At 35.8% G+C, this 23,909-nt stretch overlaps 1 protein-coding gene across 7 annotated transcripts in view; it reads right to left on the reverse strand.

Annotated features, from left to right (window-relative positions):
• Positions 1-23,909, reverse strand: part of kel (Kell metallo-endopeptidase (Kell blood group)) — a 39,495-nt gene that overhangs the window by 10,623 nt on the left and 4,963 nt on the right. For 2 of the 7 annotated variants that reach the window (XM_068214110.2, XM_073925980.1), the window contains exons 2-8: positions 10,271-10,460; positions 9,898-10,083; positions 8,327-8,454; positions 8,066-8,224; positions 4,367-4,438; positions 4,082-4,270; positions 79-239 (exon numbers count right to left, since the gene is read on the reverse strand). In XM_068214110.2, coding sequence (XP_068070211.1) covers positions 79-239; positions 4,082-4,270; positions 4,367-4,438; positions 8,066-8,224; positions 8,327-8,454; positions 9,898-10,083; positions 10,271-10,460 — 1,085 coding nt within the window. Of the gene's footprint in view, positions 1-78; positions 240-4,081; positions 4,271-4,366; positions 4,439-8,065; positions 8,225-8,326; positions 8,455-9,897; positions 10,195-10,270; positions 10,461-23,909 lie in introns of all 7 variants that reach the window. The other 5 variants (XM_073925978.1, XM_073925979.1, XM_068214109.2 and 2 more) reach the window with 3 other exon arrangements.

The raw sequence follows: 23,909 nt of genomic DNA on the forward strand, positions 1-23,909 counted from the left end.
GTATAAAAAAATAAGATTTCTGGCATTTATCAAGACGTTACATTTATTCTAAAGAAAATGTAACAAAAAGTGACCTACGTGCCCATCAGCTCATGCTGAACTTGCCATAGGTGGATTGTCTTGGACATGTGGATTATGTATGGGAGATTGTGGACTAAAACAATATCTGATTTGCTGATAAGAAGTGGCTGAAATGTGGCTTGTAGGCAAGCAAGCCAATCAACTGCTGGAGCCAGAGTCTGTGAGAGACAAAGAAAACATATATTTCAGTTATTATATATTTATTATTTACCATCATATATTTTTTCACATCTTTTACTGTTTTCACTAATATTTTAAAACTACTGTTCATTCATATGTCAGTGCTGCTGTTGACACCATATCAGTGCTGCATTTGACACCATTGACCACAATATCCTCATAGACAGCTTAAATTCTACAGGTGTCCAGGGACAGGTTCTACAATGGTTTAAGTCATACCTAACTGAATGTTACCAGTTTGTGAATATTAATGTACAGCCTTCATAAGTCAGGGCAGTAGAATATGGGGTGCCTCAAGGATAAGTTTTAGGCCCTTTGCTGTTTATAATATACATGCCACCCCTGAAAGACATTATTAGAAGACACATGATACTCAGTTATATATTTCAACAAAACCTGATGATACATCTGAGCTGTCTAAGGCAGGGGTCACCAATCTCGGTCCTGAAGGGCCGGTGTCCCTGCAGGGTTTATCTCCAGCTTGCCTCAACACACCTGCCTGGATGTTTCAAGTATACCTAGTAAGACCTTGATTAGCTTGTTCAGGTGCGTTTGATTAGGGTTGGAGCTAAAATCTGCAGGACACTGGCCCTCCAGGAACAAGTTTGGTAACCACTGGTCTAAGGTAACTGAATGTATTAATGATGTTAAAGATTGGATGACCAACAATTTCCTTCTCTTAAATTCTGACAAAACAGAATTATTACTTATTGGGCCTAAATCCTGTACACACCAGCTCTTACAATTCAACCTGCAATTAGAGGGATAGAAAGTTAGCGTTAGCTCTGTAAAAGATCTGAGTGTTATATTAACTTAACATTTAAAAAAATCATATCTCCCATGTCACAAAAACCACCTTCTTTCATCTGAGAAATATTGCTAAGTCACGAATTATGCTATCTCAGATGCAGAAAAGCTAGACCATGCTTTTATGACTTCTAGGATTACTGTAATGTTCTGTTAGCTGGCTGCCCAGCATCCTCTATTAACAAACTTCAGCTAGTACAAAATGCAGCTGCAAAGGTTCTTACCATATCCAGAAAATATGATCATATCGCCCCAGTTTTATCCTCCTTACACTGGCTGCCTGTTAAGTTCTGTAATAATTGTAAATCAATATACCCATAAAGCTTTAAATAATCTAGCTCCTGTTTATCTAACCAACTCCTGTCTCATTACAATCCAACCTGCTCTTTAAGATCTCAATACTCAGGCCTTCTGGTAGTACCTAGAATAGCAAAGTTAAATAAAGTCGGTTGAGCCTTCTCATTTATGGCTCCTAAACTCTGGAATAGCCTTCCTGATGATGTCCGAGGCTCAGACACACTCTCTCAGTTCAAAACTAGATTAAAGACCAGGTGAGCTGGCTTGGCAACCCCCTGTAGGACACACTCCACCTTACTGCACCAGGCATTTTGTTAAAAACTCTTATATGCTTTACATGTTTATTTATATGTTTGTTTATATAAGTGGTATGTGATAACAAAATGGATGGGGCTGGACAATAGACAGGAGAGCACAGAGAAACAAAACAGACCACCAAACAACAAACAGGACCAGAACATATGGCCAGTGAGAACCCTTATTGACTACTTGTTCACACAAAACTTAACATGAAAGAGTGTGTTTGTGTACTACATAAACAACATTACAAGATGCTAGATTGAACGCAAGACCCTGGTACGTAGTGAGTGAACATCCAATTGTGGACTCACACATGCAGTGTGGATGTCCGATTCATCCCAGCAGGCCCACAACATCATAAGACGTTAATATTAGATTTAGGTCATGATGTCAGGTGGCCAAAATTCAGTGTCTAAAGACAACATTATTTTGACGTCCAATAACGACATCAAATTACGTTAATGTTTGTTTGATTTTAGGTTGTGTTGGAAATGACCAAAATCCAACATCTGATAGATGTCATAGTGGCAACATCAACACAACATCAAGGTGTAACATAATTAGACGTTGATACTTGGTTGATTTTAGGTTGAACATTGGGCATTGACATTGGCCTGACGTTGGGTTCTGACATCAATCCGATTTTCATTTCCAAACAAAATCCAACATCCCCCTGACAATGGGGTATGACGTCAATATGCCTGCAGGGATGGCACCAAACTGACACTGAACAAGACTACAGTGGCGAGAGATTAAACATCGGCACACACAAACAACAAAAGACACATGGATAAGAGAGCACACAGCTTGCAGGAAACCACATGCTCAATACAAAAGACAAGGACATGAGAGTGTCCAAATCTAAGATCTAAAAACAAAAAATTATGTAAATTGTAAAAATTACAGGGAGAACTATTCAGAAAACAGCTTACTCATACATATTGGAAAAATGTATAGTACGTTTTAAAAATATTTGAGATTTTTGATAATTAATTAATTAATTCATTTTCTTTTTGGCTCAGTCCCTTTATTTATCAGGGGTCGCAACAACGGAATGAACCGGCAACTTATCCAGCACATGTTTTAAGCAGCAGATGCCTCTCCGGCTGCAAAACACCACTGGGAGACACCCACACATCTTCATTCACACTCATACATTACAGCCAATTTAGCTTATTCATTTCACCTATAGCGCATGTCTTTGGACTGTGGGGGAAACTAGCACCCTTATGCCGAGTTCAGACTGCAAGATTGTAGCCCTGATTTTGACTCGCCAAAAGGTTTTAAGAAATCACAAACAAATGCAAATCGGTGCTTGTGCACGTTGAGTAACAAACACACAGTATGAACTATCAAATAGGCGATCTGTGAGAATCGCAGATGAGTCGCCGATGTCTGTAAGATATTTGGCAAGCTAAATATCTGGAGCTGTCTGCGATTCAAAATCATGCTGTCTGAAATGTGTTCTGACTGAAAATAACATCGGCGACCACCTACAGTTAATGAGAGAGCAGCATTCATTTGTGTGTGTGTACCTGCAGGCCAGGGGGAGGTTGAGGGAGAAGTTAAAAGCGCTCATTTTCGGTTTATTTGGACCCAAGAAATGGAGGAAAAACTAGTGGAGGTTTGACAGGAGCACTCGTGTCTGTTTGACGTTTCACACAGAAAGCTAAAAAAGAAAGTTGAGGAGAAATTGCTAATTCCCTTAAAAGCCAGGTGAACAAATATGTAAATTTTATACCCCATTAAAGGCTTCTTTCTCATTATGTAGTTAATAACAAAAGATATACTACGTGTTTTTGGCCATGAAATGTGATTTAGACGAAGTTGTCGGCGATTCATATTGTAAAGTCATACAATGTGAAAGCTCCTGTTGCCGATCCATCTTGCATTGTAAACAAAGCAGCGACAAAATGCTAGCCCAGATAGACATGCAGTGAGAAAACATCTGTGACACGACTACTTTGAAAATCCTGCAGTCTGAACTCAGCATTTGAAAACCTACGAGAACATGCAAACTCCACACAGAAATGCCAACTTACATTTTTCATAATATAAATGTTAATATTTAATAATTTTATTTTTAATATTAAGATGCATTGCAAGTCATTAAAATGAAGGAATAAAGTTTTTTTTCTAAAACCATATATAAAAGCATTATATTATAGCAGTATTTGTAAATTGCAAACTGAAAAAAAAAATACAAATAAAATTGGTACTGGCAGTTCTATGCACTGTGGCAATGCCTGATAAATAAGGAACTAAGCTGAAGGAAAATGAATGAAGGAATGAAACTGCAATTGCATATAGTAAATAAACTACGTTAAAAGATTCTCACTTTTCCTTATAGTGGACACTCTTATTTGTCACTGACCTATTTATATCTGACAAATAATAAATCAGATTAAGCACAGACCTGAAGCTCTTGGATGGTAGTTCTGCGGTACAGTAATTTTTGACTGAGACGGTAGGGCAGAGGGAATGTGGCCACAGCCAGAGTCGTGGAAAGAGATACAAAGAGACCGCAGTGTTGAGTGGTTCGATCAGAGGGAACTCCTAAGAGAACCAAATACTGACCACAGGCTGAATAGAATGGACGCAGATACTGAGAAAGAGGAACAGAGACAACAAATGAATATTATGATATGAAAAACTTGCCTCCTTGGTTATGTGTGAAATCTGGTGAAGAGAAATTACCTACCCGAGTATTTGCTTTGGCTTTTTGTGTCTTGCTGTTCCATTCAATAGGAAATTGGAAATGAGGCTCATCAATCTATGGAATGAACATTGACATTTTCAAATCAACTAGAGGGTAAGACAATCACAGATAAATTAAAAATGAATCAGAATATTGTTGATTTGTATACATGAATATATAAATAAAACATTTTCTGAAATGTGTGAAAGTAAAATATATATTTAAAACAAGAATTCTCTACAGTTTTGAATTCATTATTAGGTTGGTTTCACTTTTGGTATAGAGTTAAGGAAAGCTGTTTATAGATATCCAGCTACATATAATGGTAATACTTTATTTTGATGGTCCATTTGAGTATTAGTAGACTGTCTGTTTAATATCTGTTAATATTGCTCTTTCAACAGAGATTAAACTGACTTTAGAAACTTTGCAAGTACGTGTCAACTTACACTAACCATAACCCCAACCCTAACAGTCTACTTATAATCAAATGACAATTAACTGGCATGTAGATGCAATGTGACTTAAATTCTACACAGACCATCAAAAGTGTGACCCACCTAATTGCATTTCAAGTCCTTTTTTTACATTTAAATGTATTTCAAAATTTCTGCTGTTAAAAAAAAACAGGAAACAATATGTAAAAAAATACTCAGGAGGGTTTTAAAGGCTACCCATTAAATGCAGTTAGATTTTAATTAGCTATGCGAGCTACCAGGTAAAATACATAATAATTTTGTACATTCTATCTACACTGCCTATTTTTTAGCATCAATAACAGAAACGTTTAAAAAATGAGTAAAACTTATCTATAATTATTAGCTTTGGTTCTAGAAAATGTGCATGTGTCAAAGTCCACGCGGCAAGTGTGGAATTCATATTTTTCCTTGTCATGGATGTAGTGGAGAGGCGGCATCACTATTTGTCCAATTAAACAGTAAGTTTTTGTTATATTTTTTATACATTAAATGTAAGCTTGTTTTGTTGCAAGGTATAACCTTACTTAAATATTTGTCATTTAACTTTATGTGCTTCCCAGTGTCTGTTGTTGACGCCATAGGCTGCTGACTGTTAACTGAGTCTACTTTCGGTAGCGACATATAAAAAATTCATCCACAAATGAGAGTAAGTTATGTTAAGCATCTGTATCTATGATTATTCAAGTATGTTGTTTTGTACATGGCTGAAATGAGTAAATCTGCAGCATACGATTGTTGTTTTTCTGAATTGTTTCATTTTATTGGACGAGTTACCACAAGATAATAAAGTTGCTTCCATTTTGCACGTGTCTGGCATGCTCCAGTTCTTAAACAATGTATTGAATCAAAATGACTGCTGATGATCGTCTCTAATGATCGAGCTCAACTAACATTAAAGGGGTTCACACACACAGCGCCATGCATTTTTAGAATTCTAAACGGTTTCTATCAGAGTACACACACCGGCGCCGCTGACCAGCCACGACTCATGACACTGTTCATATTTCTACCGCGTCACAGAGCGCCATCTGATTAGTTTCATTTTAAATAGCATACGAATGTGCGTGTCTGGTGTGCAATACGTTCAACTGTCATGTGTGCGCCTGACAATTTTTAACTAACCTAACCCTTTACAAAGTATTATGTAACAATTTTTATTGACTTATTATTATTAGTATTAATGTAGTAGAAGAACTGATGAAAGTAGAGTAAATGTTCCTCAATTTTATAAGTAATTACTATTGAGAGTTATTAGTTAGATCTTACCTAATTTCTTTTGGTATGTCATGAATGTTACATTTATATACTATTTACACAAACATTTGTGATAGAATCTACACTGTTAACCCTTACTGTAGATTATGCAGTAAATAACTGTAAAAGAGTTTTGCTATAGTAAAAGGAAAAGTATTTTACTGTAAAAGGAGCAGGATTTGTATGAAATTGTGTAGTGAAAGGAATAAATTACAGTAATTTACTTTATGTAGTCAGTACAGGTAGTAACTGTGACAATAAACGGTTATTTACCGTTCAACCCTTACTGTCCCATCTACTCTGATGCTTTTATTGTCCTGTATATAGAATAGTGCATTTATCTTAATGCAGAAAACAATGATTTAGAAATTGACACTTACATACACAGGATGTCTGTCTTATTCTAAACACAAAGTTGTGTAAAAAGTTTTCAGTATATGTTGGCCCTTTAAGGGAGCCAGGTGATTGATTTGTTTACTTCTGAGTGCTTCATTCTGTTTAGCAGTTCAGATGCAGAGTGTATGTTTTAAGCCATAAATAGGAATCTACAATAAGTAAGTAAAATGTGTTCAAATGTTTTTAGGGGGTTTCTAAAGTAAGTCGGTGTATTAAGTTACATTGCTGCTGTCTTGAACTGTGTACTTGAAGGCTTCAATGTTAGCTAGTTAGTCTCTCCTCATATAACTTCTTACCTAACTCTCATTTAAGTATATTTATTCATTGGATATTGCCTATTTCGATAATATACATATGCTAACAGTGTGATGTGTAATTTTGGCAAATAAGCTGATTTTATACACATAAAAACCATTAAATTCCAATCTCCTCAGTTAGATAGCTAACATGCACAGGAATCATCACAGGGATTTGCAAACCTCCACTGTCAGGTCCCAGGTTGTGAATTCGTTGCTAAGAATTTTTCAGAGCTTAGTTTCCAACTATGAATTCATACGGGCAATAGAAACGTGAGTTTTCTTGGACTCTTTTAAGTAAATAATAATAAAGATTGGATACTATTGAATTCTCTGTTGCGGACTTTACTTTTGTTTTAATAATTATTTGAAACTTTTTTTATTGAGAATTGATGTTTGTGCCTGTTTTTTGACAAACATGTTTCTAACCATGTCTAGAGTAAGTGTGTGTGTATTAATAATGATATTATTAATAAAAACACACACAATAAGTTACTGTACGGGGCTAACTTTTATACTGTATAGTAGGCCCACACAGAATCTGTACGCACAGAAATCTGTAGAATTCCCAGATTTTTAGCCCATCTTCGAGTATATTTATTTACTTGTGTAAATGTGTGTAAATTTATATTTATTCATTTTTTTTTATTAATAATCAGTAATAAAATGAACCAATCGTCACCTTGGAATTTTGCATTCCATATAGCAAACAGTTTGTGTGTAACATATGGTTTTTAAATAAAAAGTCTTAAAATGTAAACAACTTAAAGCATCCTATAATGTAAATAAGTTGTCATTTAATAAGAAAATGTCAACAACTCAATTTTGACAAAAATGTCAGATAGAACCTTATAATTCTAAGGTAATATGAAAGTGTTTATTTGATTTATTTACAATAAAGTTTGTGAAGTAATATTTTCATATAATGTAATATTATAATGTCTTTCAGTAGATATATTATAGAAAGTTTAGCTTTGTTTACCAAATAAGTAAATGTAGATGAATTTGCATTGTAAACATTAAATAAAAGTAAAAAAAAATTAATTATTTTTTATTTCGTACATTAAAGTCTTAGTTACGATACTCCCAAAATAATTCCGCATAAATCCACTGATTTAAAAAAAAAATTCTCAGCAGAAATAGCAAAACATGTCCGCAGATTCTGTCTGACACTGACTTAATATGAACATGTAAACTTGTAAAACATGTAAACAAGTGGTTGTAATACTGTAAATCAAGCTGCTAACTGCTAATATTCTACCTTTATTAGTGATCACCTGTATGTAGTGTCGATTGGAAGCAGATTGCTCTTCACTAGGTTCTGGCCCTACATACACATTGAAGAAAGGAAAGGTGGAGTACTGGCCCATCAGCAGGGCAAGGGTGCTGTTAAAATCAGTTTGATTCCAAACACCTGATACTGCCCAGCCACCTAACTAAAGAGTAAGAGAGAGTCGATCAAAAGACATTAAACATTTAAACAAATACATGCAACAAAGAAGCTTTGCACTTTCCTCCATCCTGAAATGTATATGTACCTGCTGAAGTAGTGTAAGGAAAGGTTCTGATCCCATTTTTTCTCGGGATTCTGCATTCATGCAGGATTTGAAGAAATTCTTTGCTTTTTGTTCAGCTGCACCCATTGAAACGGCCTCATCAGGAGCTTCTGATTACACGGGGAGCATAAAGATTGAAGGTCAATTATGTTTTATGCAGTACCATAAAATTACTGTTAAATTGTTGTGTGGTTCATTTGTGGCAAAATCAAGTATACAACAAGGTTCTATTAGTTAATGATAGTTAACATGAACAAATAAAGAGCAACACACTTTTTCCAGTATTCATTCATCTTTGCTAACGTTAATGAAAATAAAGTTGTTCATTGTTTGTTCTTATGAACCTACAGTGTATTAACTAATGTAAACAAACATCATTTTGGATTTTAATAATGAATTAGTAAATAATGAAAATGTCGTTCTTAGTGCATGTTAGTATATAGATTAATTAACTTTAAACAATACCCTATTGTAAAGTGTGACTGAAGAAAAGAAAAGATGTTTGCAAAATTGAGCCTAAAAATGAACTAAAAAGTCTTGGAAAAGAAAGATCGAAGGAAAGGCAAAAATCAACATAAGGATTAATGTAAAAGTGTATTTGCCTCCATAATCTTCTATCACATAACATAATATTCCCTCCCCCTTGAATTTTTTTTTTTACTTCTGGTCCCATGGAATGCCTTTTAGGCAGGGATATCAGTGCATGTCTCACTTTAGCCCATTCCTCAAACTGTCTCTTTTTTGGAACCAACACCCAACCTACAAAATAATCATGTACCGCCCTTTATTTTTAAACTAATTTCAGGATTGTTTCAATTGGATGTACATCATGATATGAATAATGAAAGATCTTAACTTGCATTACATGCCGACTTTAAACTTGTTTTGCTCGCCTTCACACTTGATCAGGTGAAAAATTACCAAATTCTTTTAAAATCAGTTGACAGACCAGGAAGTCTCATTTGAAAGTCTTTTGTTGTGAATACAGTATATATATGTATATATATATATATATATATATATATATATATATATATATATATATATATATATATATTAGAGCAAGGAAATTTTCACAGTATGTCTGATAATATTTTTTCTTTTGGAGAAAGTCATATTTGTTTTAATTCGGCTAGGATAAAAGAAGTTTTCAATTTTTTAAACACCATTTTAGGGACAAAATTACTAGCCCCTTTAAGCTATATATTTTTTCGATAGTCTACAGAACAAACTTTAAGCAGGTGTGTTTGATTAGAGTTGAAGCTAAACTATGCAGGACACGGACCCTCCAGGACCGAGTTTGCCCACCCCAAGCTGTATAGAAGCGTCTTGAAAAATATTTATTAAACTATTATGCCTGATCAACTGTATGTATATATACACATCAACACATATCACACATATAATCACACACACACACACACACACACACACACACACACACACACACACACACACACACACACACACACACACACACACACACACACACACACACACATATATATATATATATAATTTTTTATTTATTTATTTTTTATTTTTTTACTTACCTAATATTTCTTTAATGGCTGTGAGTAAAGCAGTCTGTCTGTCTGGAAATGTTTTCAGCTGCCCATCACTTTTACTCCAACCATCAGTCCCTCTTCTCATCTCTATCAGGCCTCTTGTCCTCACTTCACTGTGTTTATTCACTTCTCCCTTGACCCTCTGTCTATCCCTGTTGGTGGAAGATCCACCTGCTCCACAGGCAAACAGGAAGTAGTCACAGGGGCGAGAAAATGGATCCATGGCAACAGAAAAATGCTCTGATGCTCTTATACAGGCAGGAGAAAGGCAAAGAGGAGCCGCTGAAACACACACACAAATCACAACCACTTCTACCAAATAAGTTAAACCCATCTCAGGATAAAGTTGTGTTTGTACCTGATTTCCATTTTGACTTCCAGGGATCTGCAGTCTTTTGCAAGTGGGAATAGATCCCCAAACCTAACGCAGTTGCGAAGAGGGAGACTGCAAAGGGAGGTAGTAAGAGCCTGCGGTACTTGTACTTGTTGCACAACACTGGATTTGGTTCATCAGAACGAGGCTGTTGCTCTGGTGTTGTGACCATTTCCTGTGGTATACAACAAGATTAACAATAGTTGTAGTAGTAGAAGTCGTTGTTGTTGTTGTATAAGTAGTAGTTGTTATTATAATTTTTGTTGTCATCATTTGTACTGTCATTATTACTATCATCACTATTTTTATCAATGCCCACCACTGATTGGTTTTGTTATCTCATTTTATACTATCTATCTATTATTTTTGTTCTATTTAAATGTCTTTATTCATTTTTTGAATTATGTTTAATATTTCATTTGTTCTTTTGTTTATATACTTTGACCTGTTCACCCAGAGAAAGAATACAGTCCTTTTCTTAACTTCTTTTTGGATTGTTTTGAAAATTCAAACCTAAACATTCTTAAAACTAAGAAAATGGTTTTTGATTTTAGAGAGAGAACACAAAGCAAAACTTATCCCACATTAATTAAAGGGCAGCAAATTCAGTTAGCAACAAATTATTTGTGTGTGATGTTTGACGATAAATTGAAGTGTGATGAATGGACTGACTGTGTAAGGAAATAGAGAATGCACTTCTTAAAGAAACTGTTTTCTTTTAATGTTGACAACACATTGTTGACCAAGTTTTATATTGTTTTTAATGAAAGTATTGCAACATTTTGTATTGCAACATTTTGCACAGAAGAGGTTACGGGGGAAGATGGTAACAACAACCAGTAAGTTGTTGGGAAAAAAACTAAAGAGCATTGATAGTATATACAAAGAAAGAGTACTAAATAAGGCCGTCATGATTGTCAATGTTGAGAGACATCCTTTATTAAACACCTTCCAATTGTTACATCAGGTCGTCGATATTGTGTTCCAAGGTGTATAAGAAAAAGGACAAAATTATTATTTATACCCCAAGCAATTAGGTTTCTAAATTCCTCCTACTTCAGTCGCAGTTTATAGCTAGTAGACTAGATATTTTTTTAGAGTAGGGGTACCATGTTTTTAAATGATTTTTTTTATATATATATATATATGACAAATGTGAAATGTCAGAAGTCTCAAACTAGTTAGAACTAACTAACTAACTAACTAACTAACTAACTAACTAACTAACTAACTACTAACTACCTTTACATTAACACACACACACACCTGGCTGTACCTGATTTAAAAAGGTTTTTTTTTTTTCTGTTATTTGTTTTTTTCTGTTTTCTATTTGTATTTGATTCCATGTCGTTTAACCAGCTCTATACCCTCACCAGAGTGCTCGAGTGTTCAGGGGAGTATGTCCAACCAGTCAACATGTGTTTTGTGGACTTGGAGAAGGCGTTCGGCCGAGTCCCTTGTGGTATTCTGTGAAGGGTGCTCAGGGAGTATGGGGTCAGAGGCCCTCTGTTAAGGGCCGTCTCGTCCCCTCTCGTCCCCGAGTAAGAGTCTAGTTTGCATTGCCGGCAATAAGTCACGCTTGATTACAGTGCATGTTGGACTCCAGCAAGGCTGCCCCTTGTCACAAATTCTGTTCATAATTTTTATGGACAGAATTTAAAGTGCAGCCTTGGGCTGGAGGGGGTCCGGTTCAGGGACCACAGGATTTCATCTCTGTTATTCGCAGATGATGTTGTTCTTTTTTTTTTTTTTTTTTTTTTTTTGCTGCTGAGTGTGACACAACTGGGATGAAAATCAGCACCTCCAAGTCTGAGGCCATGGTACTCCACCGAAAAAAAAGGTGGTTTGCCATTTCCAGGATGAAGGAAATTCCTTACCCCAGGTGGAGGATTTGTTCTTGGGGTTTTGTTCACGAGTAAGGGAAGGATGAAATGTGAGATTGACAGGCGGATTGGTGCAGCGGCAGCAGTAATGCAGTCAATGTACCGGTCTGTTGTGGTAAAGAAGGAGTTAAGCCGAAAGACAAAGCTTTAGATTTACCGATTAATCTACGTTCCTACTCTCACCTATGGTCATGAGCTTTAGGTCATAACCGAAAGGACAAGATCTAGGATACAAGTGGCCAAAATGAGTTTTCTTCGAAGGGTGGCAGGGCTCATTCTTATGGATAGGGTGAGGAGCTCTGACACTCGGGAGGAGCTTGGAGTAGAGCCGCTGCTCCTCCACATCAGAAGAAGTCAGCTGAGGTGGCTCGGGCATCTGTTTCAGATGCCACTTGGACGCCTACCTAGGGACGTGTTCCAGGCATGTCCCACAGAGAGGTGGCGTCTGGGAAGACCCAGGACACGCTTGAGGGACTATGTCTCTCGGTTGGCCTGGGAACGCCTTGGGATCACCCCGGAGGAGCTGGAGGAAGTGTCTGGAGAGAGAGAAGTCTGGGGTTCTCTTCTTTGACTGCTGCCCCCACGACCCAGCCCCGGAAAAGCGGCAGAAAATGAATGAATGAATGAATGAATGAATGAATGAATGAATGAATAATAATGATAATAATAATAATAATATTAATAAAACATTAACAATGACTCACTGCTGTTTTAATAAGATGGACAGGTTTTATGAGAACCTCAGTTAAAGGCACAACTGGGAAAAGAGGAATACATACCTCATACACTTTGTGAACCATTTAAATTTTGTTGGCAGTCAAACATCAAAAAGCAATGAAAGGAAGGGCAAATAAAAAATTTGCTAAAGAAGAATGAAGACAAACACCATGTGTCATAAAAAAAAGAAGTAAAATCTGTTTAGGTTACTTTTCTTCTGAACAAACTCATCACATCAGTTTGTATTTTTGTTTCTTCTTATTGCTGTGACATTGGATCATACTGTACACTTCCCCTAACCAATGTTCTGCTTAGCGCAGCAATTCACAACATGTACTAAAACAAACAGACTTCATAATTGTCCCAAATCAACTCATTCTTTCTAGCACTAGCAAAATTACTCAACAAACCACTTTATTACTGATGTACGGTAAATTGATAACTATATAGGGCTCTATTTTGACGATCAATGCACAAAGTGCAAAGTGCAGGGCGCAAACGCATTAGGGGCATGTCAGAATCCACCTTTGCTAATACAAGGATAGAAAAATCCACTTTGCGCCGTAGCACATGGTCTAAAAGGGTTGAGCTTATTTTCTTAATGAGATATAGGTGTGTTTTCAGAATAAACCAATCAGAGTCTCATCTCCCATTCCCTTTAAGAGTCAGTTGCGTCATGCCATGGCGCATTTGCTATTTACACGACGGCATTGTAAGCTGAAAAACAGAGCATTTCACTAACAAGAAAATAGTTAAACAGAGCATCTACAACAAGAAAATGAGAGATGAGCCTTCTCATTATCTACTTTCACTTTCGCTCTTATGGATAGGGAAGGCAGGATTACGGATGTAGAATATGACAAGCAGAGATGTATAGTAATGAAGTAGAAGAATTACTTCACTACGGTACTTAAGTACTAAAAGGCTGTATTTGTACTCTACTGGAGTATTGCTTTTTCTCCCACTTTCACTTTTACTTCAGTACATATTTTTGATTAGTTTAATACTTTTACTCCGATAGATTTTTTTATGTGCTGCATCGTTACTCGTTATGGTTGTCAAAATTATTGATATCGGTTCAGTAATAGATCATATATATATATATCTTTTCAGTAATTTTTTACATATTTTTATTGTACAGTTTACACTATATGCCATGTCTAAACTTGATGGGGATTAATGAATTAATTATTAAAACAGACAATTGAACAAATTGTACAAAAGGCATAAACACACACACACACACTCACTTTACAGACCCTGATAATACCATTTATCCATATTCCTTTTTTAGCCACAATAGTATTAATCCTGCTTATTGATGTAGCTTAAGGTAAGTATTACATTGCCATTGCTGTCTATTGAAGGTGTGTGCGTGCTGTCAACAACAATCGGGGAGGGAGAGGGGCAGTAAATCAGCTATGTCAGTGGCACCAATCAATTAACAATAATTTAGTGGCTGCATTTTATTCATTCATTCATGTATTTATTGAAATATTTTACATTTACGCAAGTACATTTAAATTAATAATATCAACAGCAAAACCATTAGAGTGGTCACAGGGGTGGCCAGAGAACACACAGGAGTGGCCGTGGGGGCACCCCTGCTACTAGGGAGAAATGCTGTAAAACTCCATTTTTACTTCTCTCTCTCTCTCTCTCTCTCTCTCGTGGATCCAGACATAAGCGTGTCTGATGTGCAACTTTTCTCCACTGTGTCTATTATGGATTACCTGTGATAACCACGTATCACATACAGCACTTTCACCGCGGCTGTTCTTTCCATGTCACTCATCATCCGTTAACAGCACTTTTATTTCTAAAGCCAATCGCAGCCCTTTCTGTTGAGCAGGTGAACACAATAACCAATAATAGGGGTGTAAGACCTCGACCGTCAGCATTAAAAAAGTGAGATAATTTATTCATAGTTTATTTGCTATAAATGATCATGCTGTCTTCTGTGCATGTATTGGTGTTTTGTTTGATACATTCAGAAAGAGTGTTTTCTTTGAGCAGGTTAAATTAGGGGAACAGTTCATATATCTTACTGCTGTATTAAAGAACAAAATTGTATTACAAATAAAATATAAATATGTTTAAAGATTTTAATAAAAAAAATTCAGTAACACTTTATAATAACTACACACTATTAACCATTAAGCATAAGCAAATAGTGAATACATTTTCTGTTAAGCAATAACTCTACAATAATAAGCGTTAGTAAGCAGTTTATATCTGCGGCTACAAATGCTCTATTCTTTACTTACAAACATTACTACTTTCATACTTTGTTAATGATTTATTTTTCATTACTAAATCAAGTATCGCATTATTTACAAACCATTTGTATTTAAGAGTGGTTAAGGGTTTTTAGGATCATTCAAAATGAGTTAGTAAATGATTAATCAACAATTGAAATCAACCTTTATATGTCTTATTATTCAGGCATATTTGCAAAGTTTGCAATAAATATAGCTGTTAATTTACGTCAACATTTTAACAGTCCTGTTATATATTTAAAGGCAGTGTTTTGCTGGTTTTTTCATGGTTGACATGACATAGAAAAATGTAAAAATTTTTTAGCATATTTATCACACTAAGGCAAAAATACATCAACCATTTGTGTCAGTCTTTTTAGTGTGTGGGGTGCCAGCAATGTACTGTTACTTTACAGTGCTTCACTGCATCAGTATGCTGCTAAAAATATATGCACTGAATTAAAACCAAGTTAATTAATTTTCATTCACAGAAACCATCTGCTTCAAACTGACTGGCATTTACATTTAGTCATTTAGCAGACCTTTTTATCCAAAGCGACTTACAAATAAGGACAAGGAAGCAATTTACACAACTATAAGAGCAACAATGATTAAGTGATGTAGGCAAGTTTCAGGTGTGTAAAGTCTAAGAAGGAAAGCATTAGTAATGTAAGATTTTTTATTTATTTATTTATTTATTTTTTTAGTACAGTTAGTGGTATAGCCAGAGAGGCAATTGCAGATTAGGAAGAAAGTAGAGAGTTTTTAGTCGTTTCTTGAAGACAGCAAGTGACTCTGCCCTTTTGATGCAGTTATTGAGTTCATTATACCAACTGGGCAGATTGAATGCAAGAGTTCTGGAAAGTGATTTCTTCCCTCTTTGGGATGGAACCACGAGGTGACGTTTATTCACTGAACGCAAGTTTCTGGAGGGCACATAAATCTGCAGAAGTGAGAGCAGATAAGAAGGAACAAAGCCAGAGGTCACTTTGTAAGCAAACATCAGAGCTTTGAATTTGGCAGCCAGTGCAAACGGGTAAGTAGCGGAGTGACATGTGCTCTTTTAGGTTCATTAAAGACCACTCGTGCTGCTGCATTCTGGAGCAGCTGAAGAGGTTTGATAGAGTTAGCTGGAAGCCCCGCTAGTAGAAAGTTGCAATAATCCAGTCTGGAGTGAACAAGAGCTTGAACAAGGAGTTGAGCTGCATGTTCAGATAGGAAAGGTCGGACCTTTCTGATGTTATAGAGTGCGAATCTGCAAGATCGAGCAGTTCTAGAAATGTGGTCAGAGAAGTTTAGTTGGTCATCAATCGTTACTCTAAGGCTTTTCACCATTTTAGATGCCGTAATGGTTGCCCCATCCATCAGGATTGAAAAGTTATGGTGTAGAGTCGGGTTGGCAGAAACTTCAAGCATTTCCGTTTTTGCAAGGTTAAGCTGAAGATGATGATCTTTCATCCAGTGTGAAATGTCTGACTGGCAGGCTGAGATGCGAGCCAGAACCGAGGCATCATCAGGGTGAAAAGAGAGGTATATATGGGTATCATTAGCATAGCAGTGGTAGGAAAATCTATGTTTCTGGATGACTGGTCCTTGAGATGTTGTGTAGCTGGAGAAGAGAAGTGGCCCAAGAACAGAGCCTTGAGGTACCCCAGTGTTTAGATGCTGTATGACACTTCTCCCCTCCAAGACACCCTGAATGACCTGTCAGAGAGGTAAGATCTGAACCATAGAATAACAGTGCCTGCAACACCCAGTGACTCAAGCGTAGATAGCAGGATCTGGTGGTTTATAGTGTCAAAAGCAGCTGATAAATCCAGCAAGATGAGGATGATGATTTAGACTCTGCCTTAGCCAGTCTGAGACCCTCCATGACCGACAGCAGGGCAGTCTCATTTGAGTGGCCTTTCTTAAAGCCAGATTGCTTGTTGTCCATGAGGTTGTTTTGAGTAAGAAAGTCCAGGACTTGATTGAACACTACTTTCTCCAGAATCTTGGCCATGAATGGAAGCAGGGTTACCGGTCTGTAGTTTTCAAGTAGCGTTTGATCCAGGTTAGGTTTCTTTAGCAGTGGGGTTACCCTAGCCTGCTTAAATGAGTGGGGAATAAACCAGAGTCAAGAGATGTGTTAATTATGTGAGTCAGTGTTGGTATGACTGCAGGAGAAATGGCTTGCAAGAGATGAGAGGGAATGGGATCAAGCGGACAGGTGGTTGCATGGCTAGATAGCATGAGTTTGGACACCTCAGACTCAGAGAGCTGAGAAAAAGAGGTGAGTGTGTGTGGTGTTGGTGGTGTATCTTGCATGTTTGTTGTATAGGTGCAGCAAATTAAGCACTGATTTTAGCAGTTTTGTTGCAAAAGAATGTAGCAAAGTCATCAGTGGTAAGTGTGGAGGATGCGGGTGGAGGAGAAGGATAGACGAGTTTTTTTTATTAAAATGTAGGCAAGGATTGGTGGCATTGTTGATTTTCTGATGGAAGTATGCCTGCTTTGCAGAAGTAACCTCAGCCGAGAAAAAAGACAGAAGAGTTTGGTGTGTTATGAGTTGTTTAGGATTTTTAGTTCTTCGTCAAATTCTCTCTGCAGCCCGAAGTTGAGCGATGCTCAAGGAGAGCATCAGAGAGCCATGGTGCAGGAGGACTGGCACGGACTGACCAACTGCTGTTTGACCAACTGCTGTTTGAGTCTGCTGTTTGACCAACTGCTGTTTGAGTCTAGGAAGTAATCTTTGTAATGTTATGCTTAATACAATCAGATTTATAATTGATAAAATATTTTAGTTTAGAAACAGTTTAATCCAAATCTCTTGAAGTTCTCAGCAGCACACATGCATGTAAAGCTGGACTTAACAGAAAGAAAATCTCACTGCATCAGGATCTATACCGTGTTTAAATAAACAAACATGCAGCATAACACCTGTGTTTCTCTGTTGATCTTGAACTCAAACACTGCCCCAAAAAAGGACGGCAAAAATTTGACTCGTTTTTTCAATTTGGTTTTAGAAGATACAGTTTTTTTCTTGTGTGGCAGTCTCCTTCTGTAATTTAAGGTAACAGTATTTTACTGTTAAAATAAATTTTCTACACAGTGTTGTTACATCTCACACCTTTAACCTTTTAACAAATACCTCCAGTTTCCATGTGTCCACACTTCAAAGTGTTTAATAAACAAGTTAATTAAATGATAATTGAGGATTAGTGATGAACAATTGCTTTGATCAAGAAGGAATACAGAGGGGAGAAAAATGACAACTTATACAATCACAGCTTTATAAGGAAATCAACTAAAGTACAACAATTTTTTACATCACTAAAATTACAGCCTGATCTCATAAGGAAATGTAAGTATTTTACGTCTTGTCAGTTTAGTGGCTAATTCGTAATTTGTACAAAATGTACGATTTTAAAACGGACACAACCTCACCACTAACCCCAACCATCATTGAGTGATGAGCAAATCATACAAAATTGTATGAATTAGATTTATTCTAATTCATACGAATTAGCCATTAAATTAAGAAGTTATGAATTGCCATAAGATTGCGTTGAAAATTCTCAGCAAATAATCAAACAAATCCACAAACAGCAGCACCACCTACACTTAAAGCTTTACTTTTAAAGTCACCATCATGGAGAACAGTGTTTGCTTTATTTAGGCTCTTAACCTTTAACTTTTTAATATTACTTTATTTTAACTGCAGTAAGTTTAGATAATTTTGTTTGAAAAACTCATTTGTTATGGCAAAAAAGCACAAAGAAAAAAATCTGGTCATTTTGTTTTTGTTTATAACATAAATAACAAAACATAAATATAATATTCACTCACTGGTTACTTTATTAGGTACACCTTACCCCCTTATGCTTTTAGAACTGCCTTAATCCTTCAAGGCAGAGATTTAACAAGGAACTAAAATATTCCTCAGATATTTTGGTCCATATTGATACGATAGCATCACACAGTTGCTGCAGATTTGTCAGCTGCACATCCATGATGCGAACCTCTAGTTCCACCACATCCCAAAGGTGCTCTATTGGATTGAGGTCTGGTGACTGTGGAGGCCATTTGAGTACAGTAAAAAAGGTTCAAAAGGTTCTTGAGCCCTGGGCTCCCTCCCGTTTGCAGGGTAAAAGGGAATTCTTGAGCTCAAGTAGGTCTCAAGAACTCCCCTTTTATTCTTGATTTTTGAAGAGCTGATGACAGAAAATGTCTGTCATGAAAGAGATATGCTGCTGGATGAGACTTTGACTGTAGTGCTAAGTTTAGATTGATCAATTAACTTGTAGAGCATGTTTTTGGAATGTGGGATGAAACCGCAGAACCCGAGGGACACCCACACGAACATAGGAAGAACATGTTAACTTCGCACAGAAACAACAGCCTGTTAAAGGACTAGAACCAGTGACGTTCTTGCTGTGAGGCAGCAGTGTTACTCACTGAGCCACCGTGCCACCCTGTGAAGAGAAAGGTGGAGGAGCAGGGGTGGAAGGGGGATTCTTCAAATCGAAGATGACTTTAGTGAGAAACCTTGGCTCTTTATAGTGGGCTAGGAATCGTCTGATTGGTGGATCATACATAGTTAATGCAGAACCAGCAGAGTTCAATCATAATCCTCCAAACCATTACACCACCACCACTGGCCTGAACCATTGATACAAGGTATGATGGATCCATGCTTTCATGTTTTTGATGCCCAATTCTGACCCTACTCTCTGAATGTCACAGCAGGAATCAAGACTCATCAGACCAGACAATGTTTTTCCAATCTCCTATTGTCCAAATTTGGTCAGCCTGTGTGAATTAGAGCCTCAGGTTCCTGTTATTAGCTGACAGGAGTGGCACCCGCTGTGGTCTTCTGCTGCTGTAGCCCATCCGCCTCAAGGTTGGATGTGTTGTGCGTTTAGAGATGCTCTTCTGCATACCTCAGTTGGACAGGTGTAACTAAATAAGTTGCCGGTAAGTGTAATTCAACACTGCTATCCAATATTTAATCCATCATTGAAAGTAAATGAACATTCTTGCACATGCTACAGAATTATTAAAGGTTTTAAGCATATCTTTAACAAAAACAACTTGCTTTATGGAATAATTTAGACTCACAGAGACATCAGTGTTAATCATCTCAACAATGGGGACAATTAACAAAGTCAACAGTTTAACTCACAAACAGGCTGACAGGCTACTAAAAGTCTCAACATAAAAAAACAAATAAAGAAAGCTGTAAGATCAGTGAAGGATCAGATTTTCTGATGGATGTTAACACATATCCTTTTTATGATTATTAATAAAGTTAAATTTTTCAGGGCCTAGATAATTGACCTTATTCTTTAATATGGAAGTGCGCTGGTTTTTGCAATTGTTTTAGAACTTCTGATTCAGTTGCTTCATGGGAGAAATGACTAGGAATGCTAAATGGCAGAAAATGGTTGCACAAGTGTTTGCATGACTATACAGATAAAATAGAATATTATAATAAGAAAATAGCAGTTTGCAACATTGGGCAGCAAAACGAGCTGTTTTTAACATCTAAAAATGAATGGAAGTAAATGCGACCGGAAGTCTCTAGCCAAAATGATTCAAATGGCTAGTACACAGAGAATAAAGTGAATATGACGACCTTGGTGTCATCCTTTTTCAGCGTAAAACTATGATTTGTGTCATTGTTTTTTCTGTATGTCAAGTTGTTTCCTCAGGATCTTCAGGTTCAGTCAAGAGGTCACTGAGACCTCTCATGTGGAACTGGGCGTTTGGTGCTAGTTGAACAGCTCTCACTAGATGTGAATTGTTTTATCCATCTTTGCATTAGTCTGCTATGGGTCTTCTAGCAGTTTTGATAAGACGGCAAAGAGTGCAAGAAACAGCCTTAAGTATAAACAGTTTGTACTTTGTGTTCTATTCTTCGGTGGATCATTCTTACAGGTCTGGGTTCAGCTCTAAATGGCCTACTGACTGTCTGACCTTTTTTTAAAGTAATCATTGGAGATATTGTTAGGATTTAAACACATTGTGGAAATTTTCTGAGTCTATCTTTGTTTTACCCAATCAGGAAAAAACACCAATACAGCATGTGTAATGCAATTCAGTACAGTCATGACGTACAGTTGAATTTAAAATTAATAGCCCTCCTAGATTATTAGCCACCCCAATATATTTTCCCCCAATTTCTGTTTAACGGAAGGAAGATTTTCAGCAAATTTCTAAACATAATTATTTTAACACCTCATTTTTAAGTCATTGTATAACAATGGTTTGTTCTGTAGACAATCGTACAAAAGTATTGTTTAAGATGGCTAATAATAATATTAAAATGCTTTTAAAAACTTTTTTTCTAGCCAAAATAAAACAATTAAGACTTTCTCCAGAAGAAAAACAAAAATATTATAGAAAATACCGTGGAAAAAGTCTACGCTCTGTTAAACATCATTTGAGAAATTTTTTTAAAAAGAAAGAAAAAAGAAAAATCACAGGAGGGCGAATCATTTTGACTTCAACTGTATCTTAGAATATAATTGTTGGACAATTGCTTCTGCTGATTCTGCTTTCTTTGATTAAATCTCTGACTTCAGCTTTTCTTCATCTGACAAAGGTCATTTGTAGGTTAAAACTGTTTGTTCCCCAACAACATTAATCTACATCATTTATTCATTCTGCAATGCATGATGGAATATTTGTACTGTGCCACACTCAGCAGCATGAAACATTTTAATTGTTACCATTGTTGAGGTTTAAGGTCTTATTCTTAAGGTTTGAGTGTTTCTTCATAGTAACTGAACTTTATTATGATTATGATTATTTTGATTATTATTATTTCCTAAATCAGTAAAGGAAGAAGATATCTTTCATGTTTATTCTTGTCATTAAAAACAAAGATATTTAACGAACCATAAAAAAAGAATAGAATATTCTTAAATGAACCTCACATAATCACAGCATTGACTTTCCAGCTTTTTTTGCTATAATAAATGTGTTTTACAAAACTACCCTCCTAATAGTTTACAGAAACCAGGAAAAAAAATTAAGTTAAGAAGTAACTAAACCTTTCTCATTTTGTTAATTCTTAATGAGAACTATAGGAAAGTCAAAGCGCTCAGTAATAAGTGAAGCTTCTGATGCTGTTTGTGGAGTTGTTTAATGAACCTCTGCTGAGACTGAAGGTAGTTTATTTTAGTACAACAGTTATTTAACTTAATTCTGTAATTGGCCACTGTGTGTGTTTATTTCTCTTTCCTTCAGTAATTGTGATTGCTAACAGCACACTGTAAAACCAAATAATTTAAGGTAACTCAAACCATTTGAGGAAACCCATTGCAACAAACCATTTAAGTTCAAAAAAAGATCATAATGAGTCCTGTGAACTTCATCCATTTGAGTACGCAAAGCAATTTTAGCACACTGTTAAACTCAAAAAGTTAAGGCAACTCAAACCGTTTGAGGAAACCAATTGCAACAAACCATTTTAGTTCAAAAACAAATCCTAATGAGTACTGTGGACTTAATCCATTTGAAAGCTATTTGAGCACAGAAAAACCCAATAAATGAAAACAACTCAGATCAATTGAGTACCATAAAACCATTTAAGTTCAAATGGTTACCAAGAACATACTTTATTTAAGCTGAAGTAATGAGATATTTAAGCAATTAAGTAAGTGTTGATTGAGCCATAATCATGAACACCTACGGTTAAACTGAATCACTGAAGAGAAACACAAAACTAGCTGACTTTAGTCACAACCTTAAACGAAATAAAACAACCTCTTAAAATCTTAGCTGAGGATCATTAAACAATTCCACAAACAGTATCATCAGCTTCACTTATTAGTTATTAATAACCTGCTTGAGTTTATCTTTGTCAGATGGCTCCTGAAATTCACTGAATATAATCATTCTCTCAGTGTTTGCTTTATAGGGCTCTTTGACCTCATTCCTCATCATAGTTTTTCTTTAGCTTCTGTAACAGTGTGTTATGCCAAGCATAATTAAAAGATTATATATATATATATATATATATATATATATATATATATATATATATATATATATATATATATATATATATATATATATATATATATATATATATATATATTTTAATCACACCATAGAGCCATGGATGAGTTTCAAATGATTCTCCCAGCATGCACTGCAGCATGAGACTCATCATACTCTGATGCTTGATGCCTTTGTCTATTAATTGGTTTTGATGAGAAGAAAATGTTCATGTATTTTTGTTTAAAAATTCTTAAACCATGTCAGCAACTTAATTATAAATTAATTTAAATAACAATATTAACTATGGATCAGCAATATGATTATTTAACCTGATAACGTTCCTTCTATTTTCACTTGTTAAACATATAACTACAATGTAAAACCCTAAAAGTTAAGGCGACTCAAACCATTTCAGGAAACCAATTGCAACAATCTATTTCAGTTCAAAAACTAATTCTAATGAGTACTGTGAACTTAATCCATTTATGCAAACAAAGCTATTTGAGTGCAGTAAAAGCCAATAAATGAAGAGAACTCAAACCAACTGAGTACTGAAAAGCCCAATAAGTTAACCCTCCTGTCATGTTCACATCCTGCCCCTTTCTTTAGTGTTCCCTGTTAAAATTGACTGGTCTGTTTTAACTGCTCTTATATTAGCACAAAAATATTTTTTCTCCACTAATAGAATATTATTTATTTAACATTCTTTAGCTGTGAACAAAGTTTTAATGTAGTGTTTAACATGAATTTACAGAATTAGACATAAAATAACTGCAA

Source organism: Danio rerio, chromosome 16 (assembly GCF_049306965.1).
Source record: "Danio rerio strain Tuebingen ecotype United States chromosome 16, GRCz12tu, whole genome shotgun sequence".
Classification (NCBI taxonomy): Eukaryota; Metazoa; Chordata; class Actinopteri; order Cypriniformes; family Danionidae; genus Danio; species Danio rerio.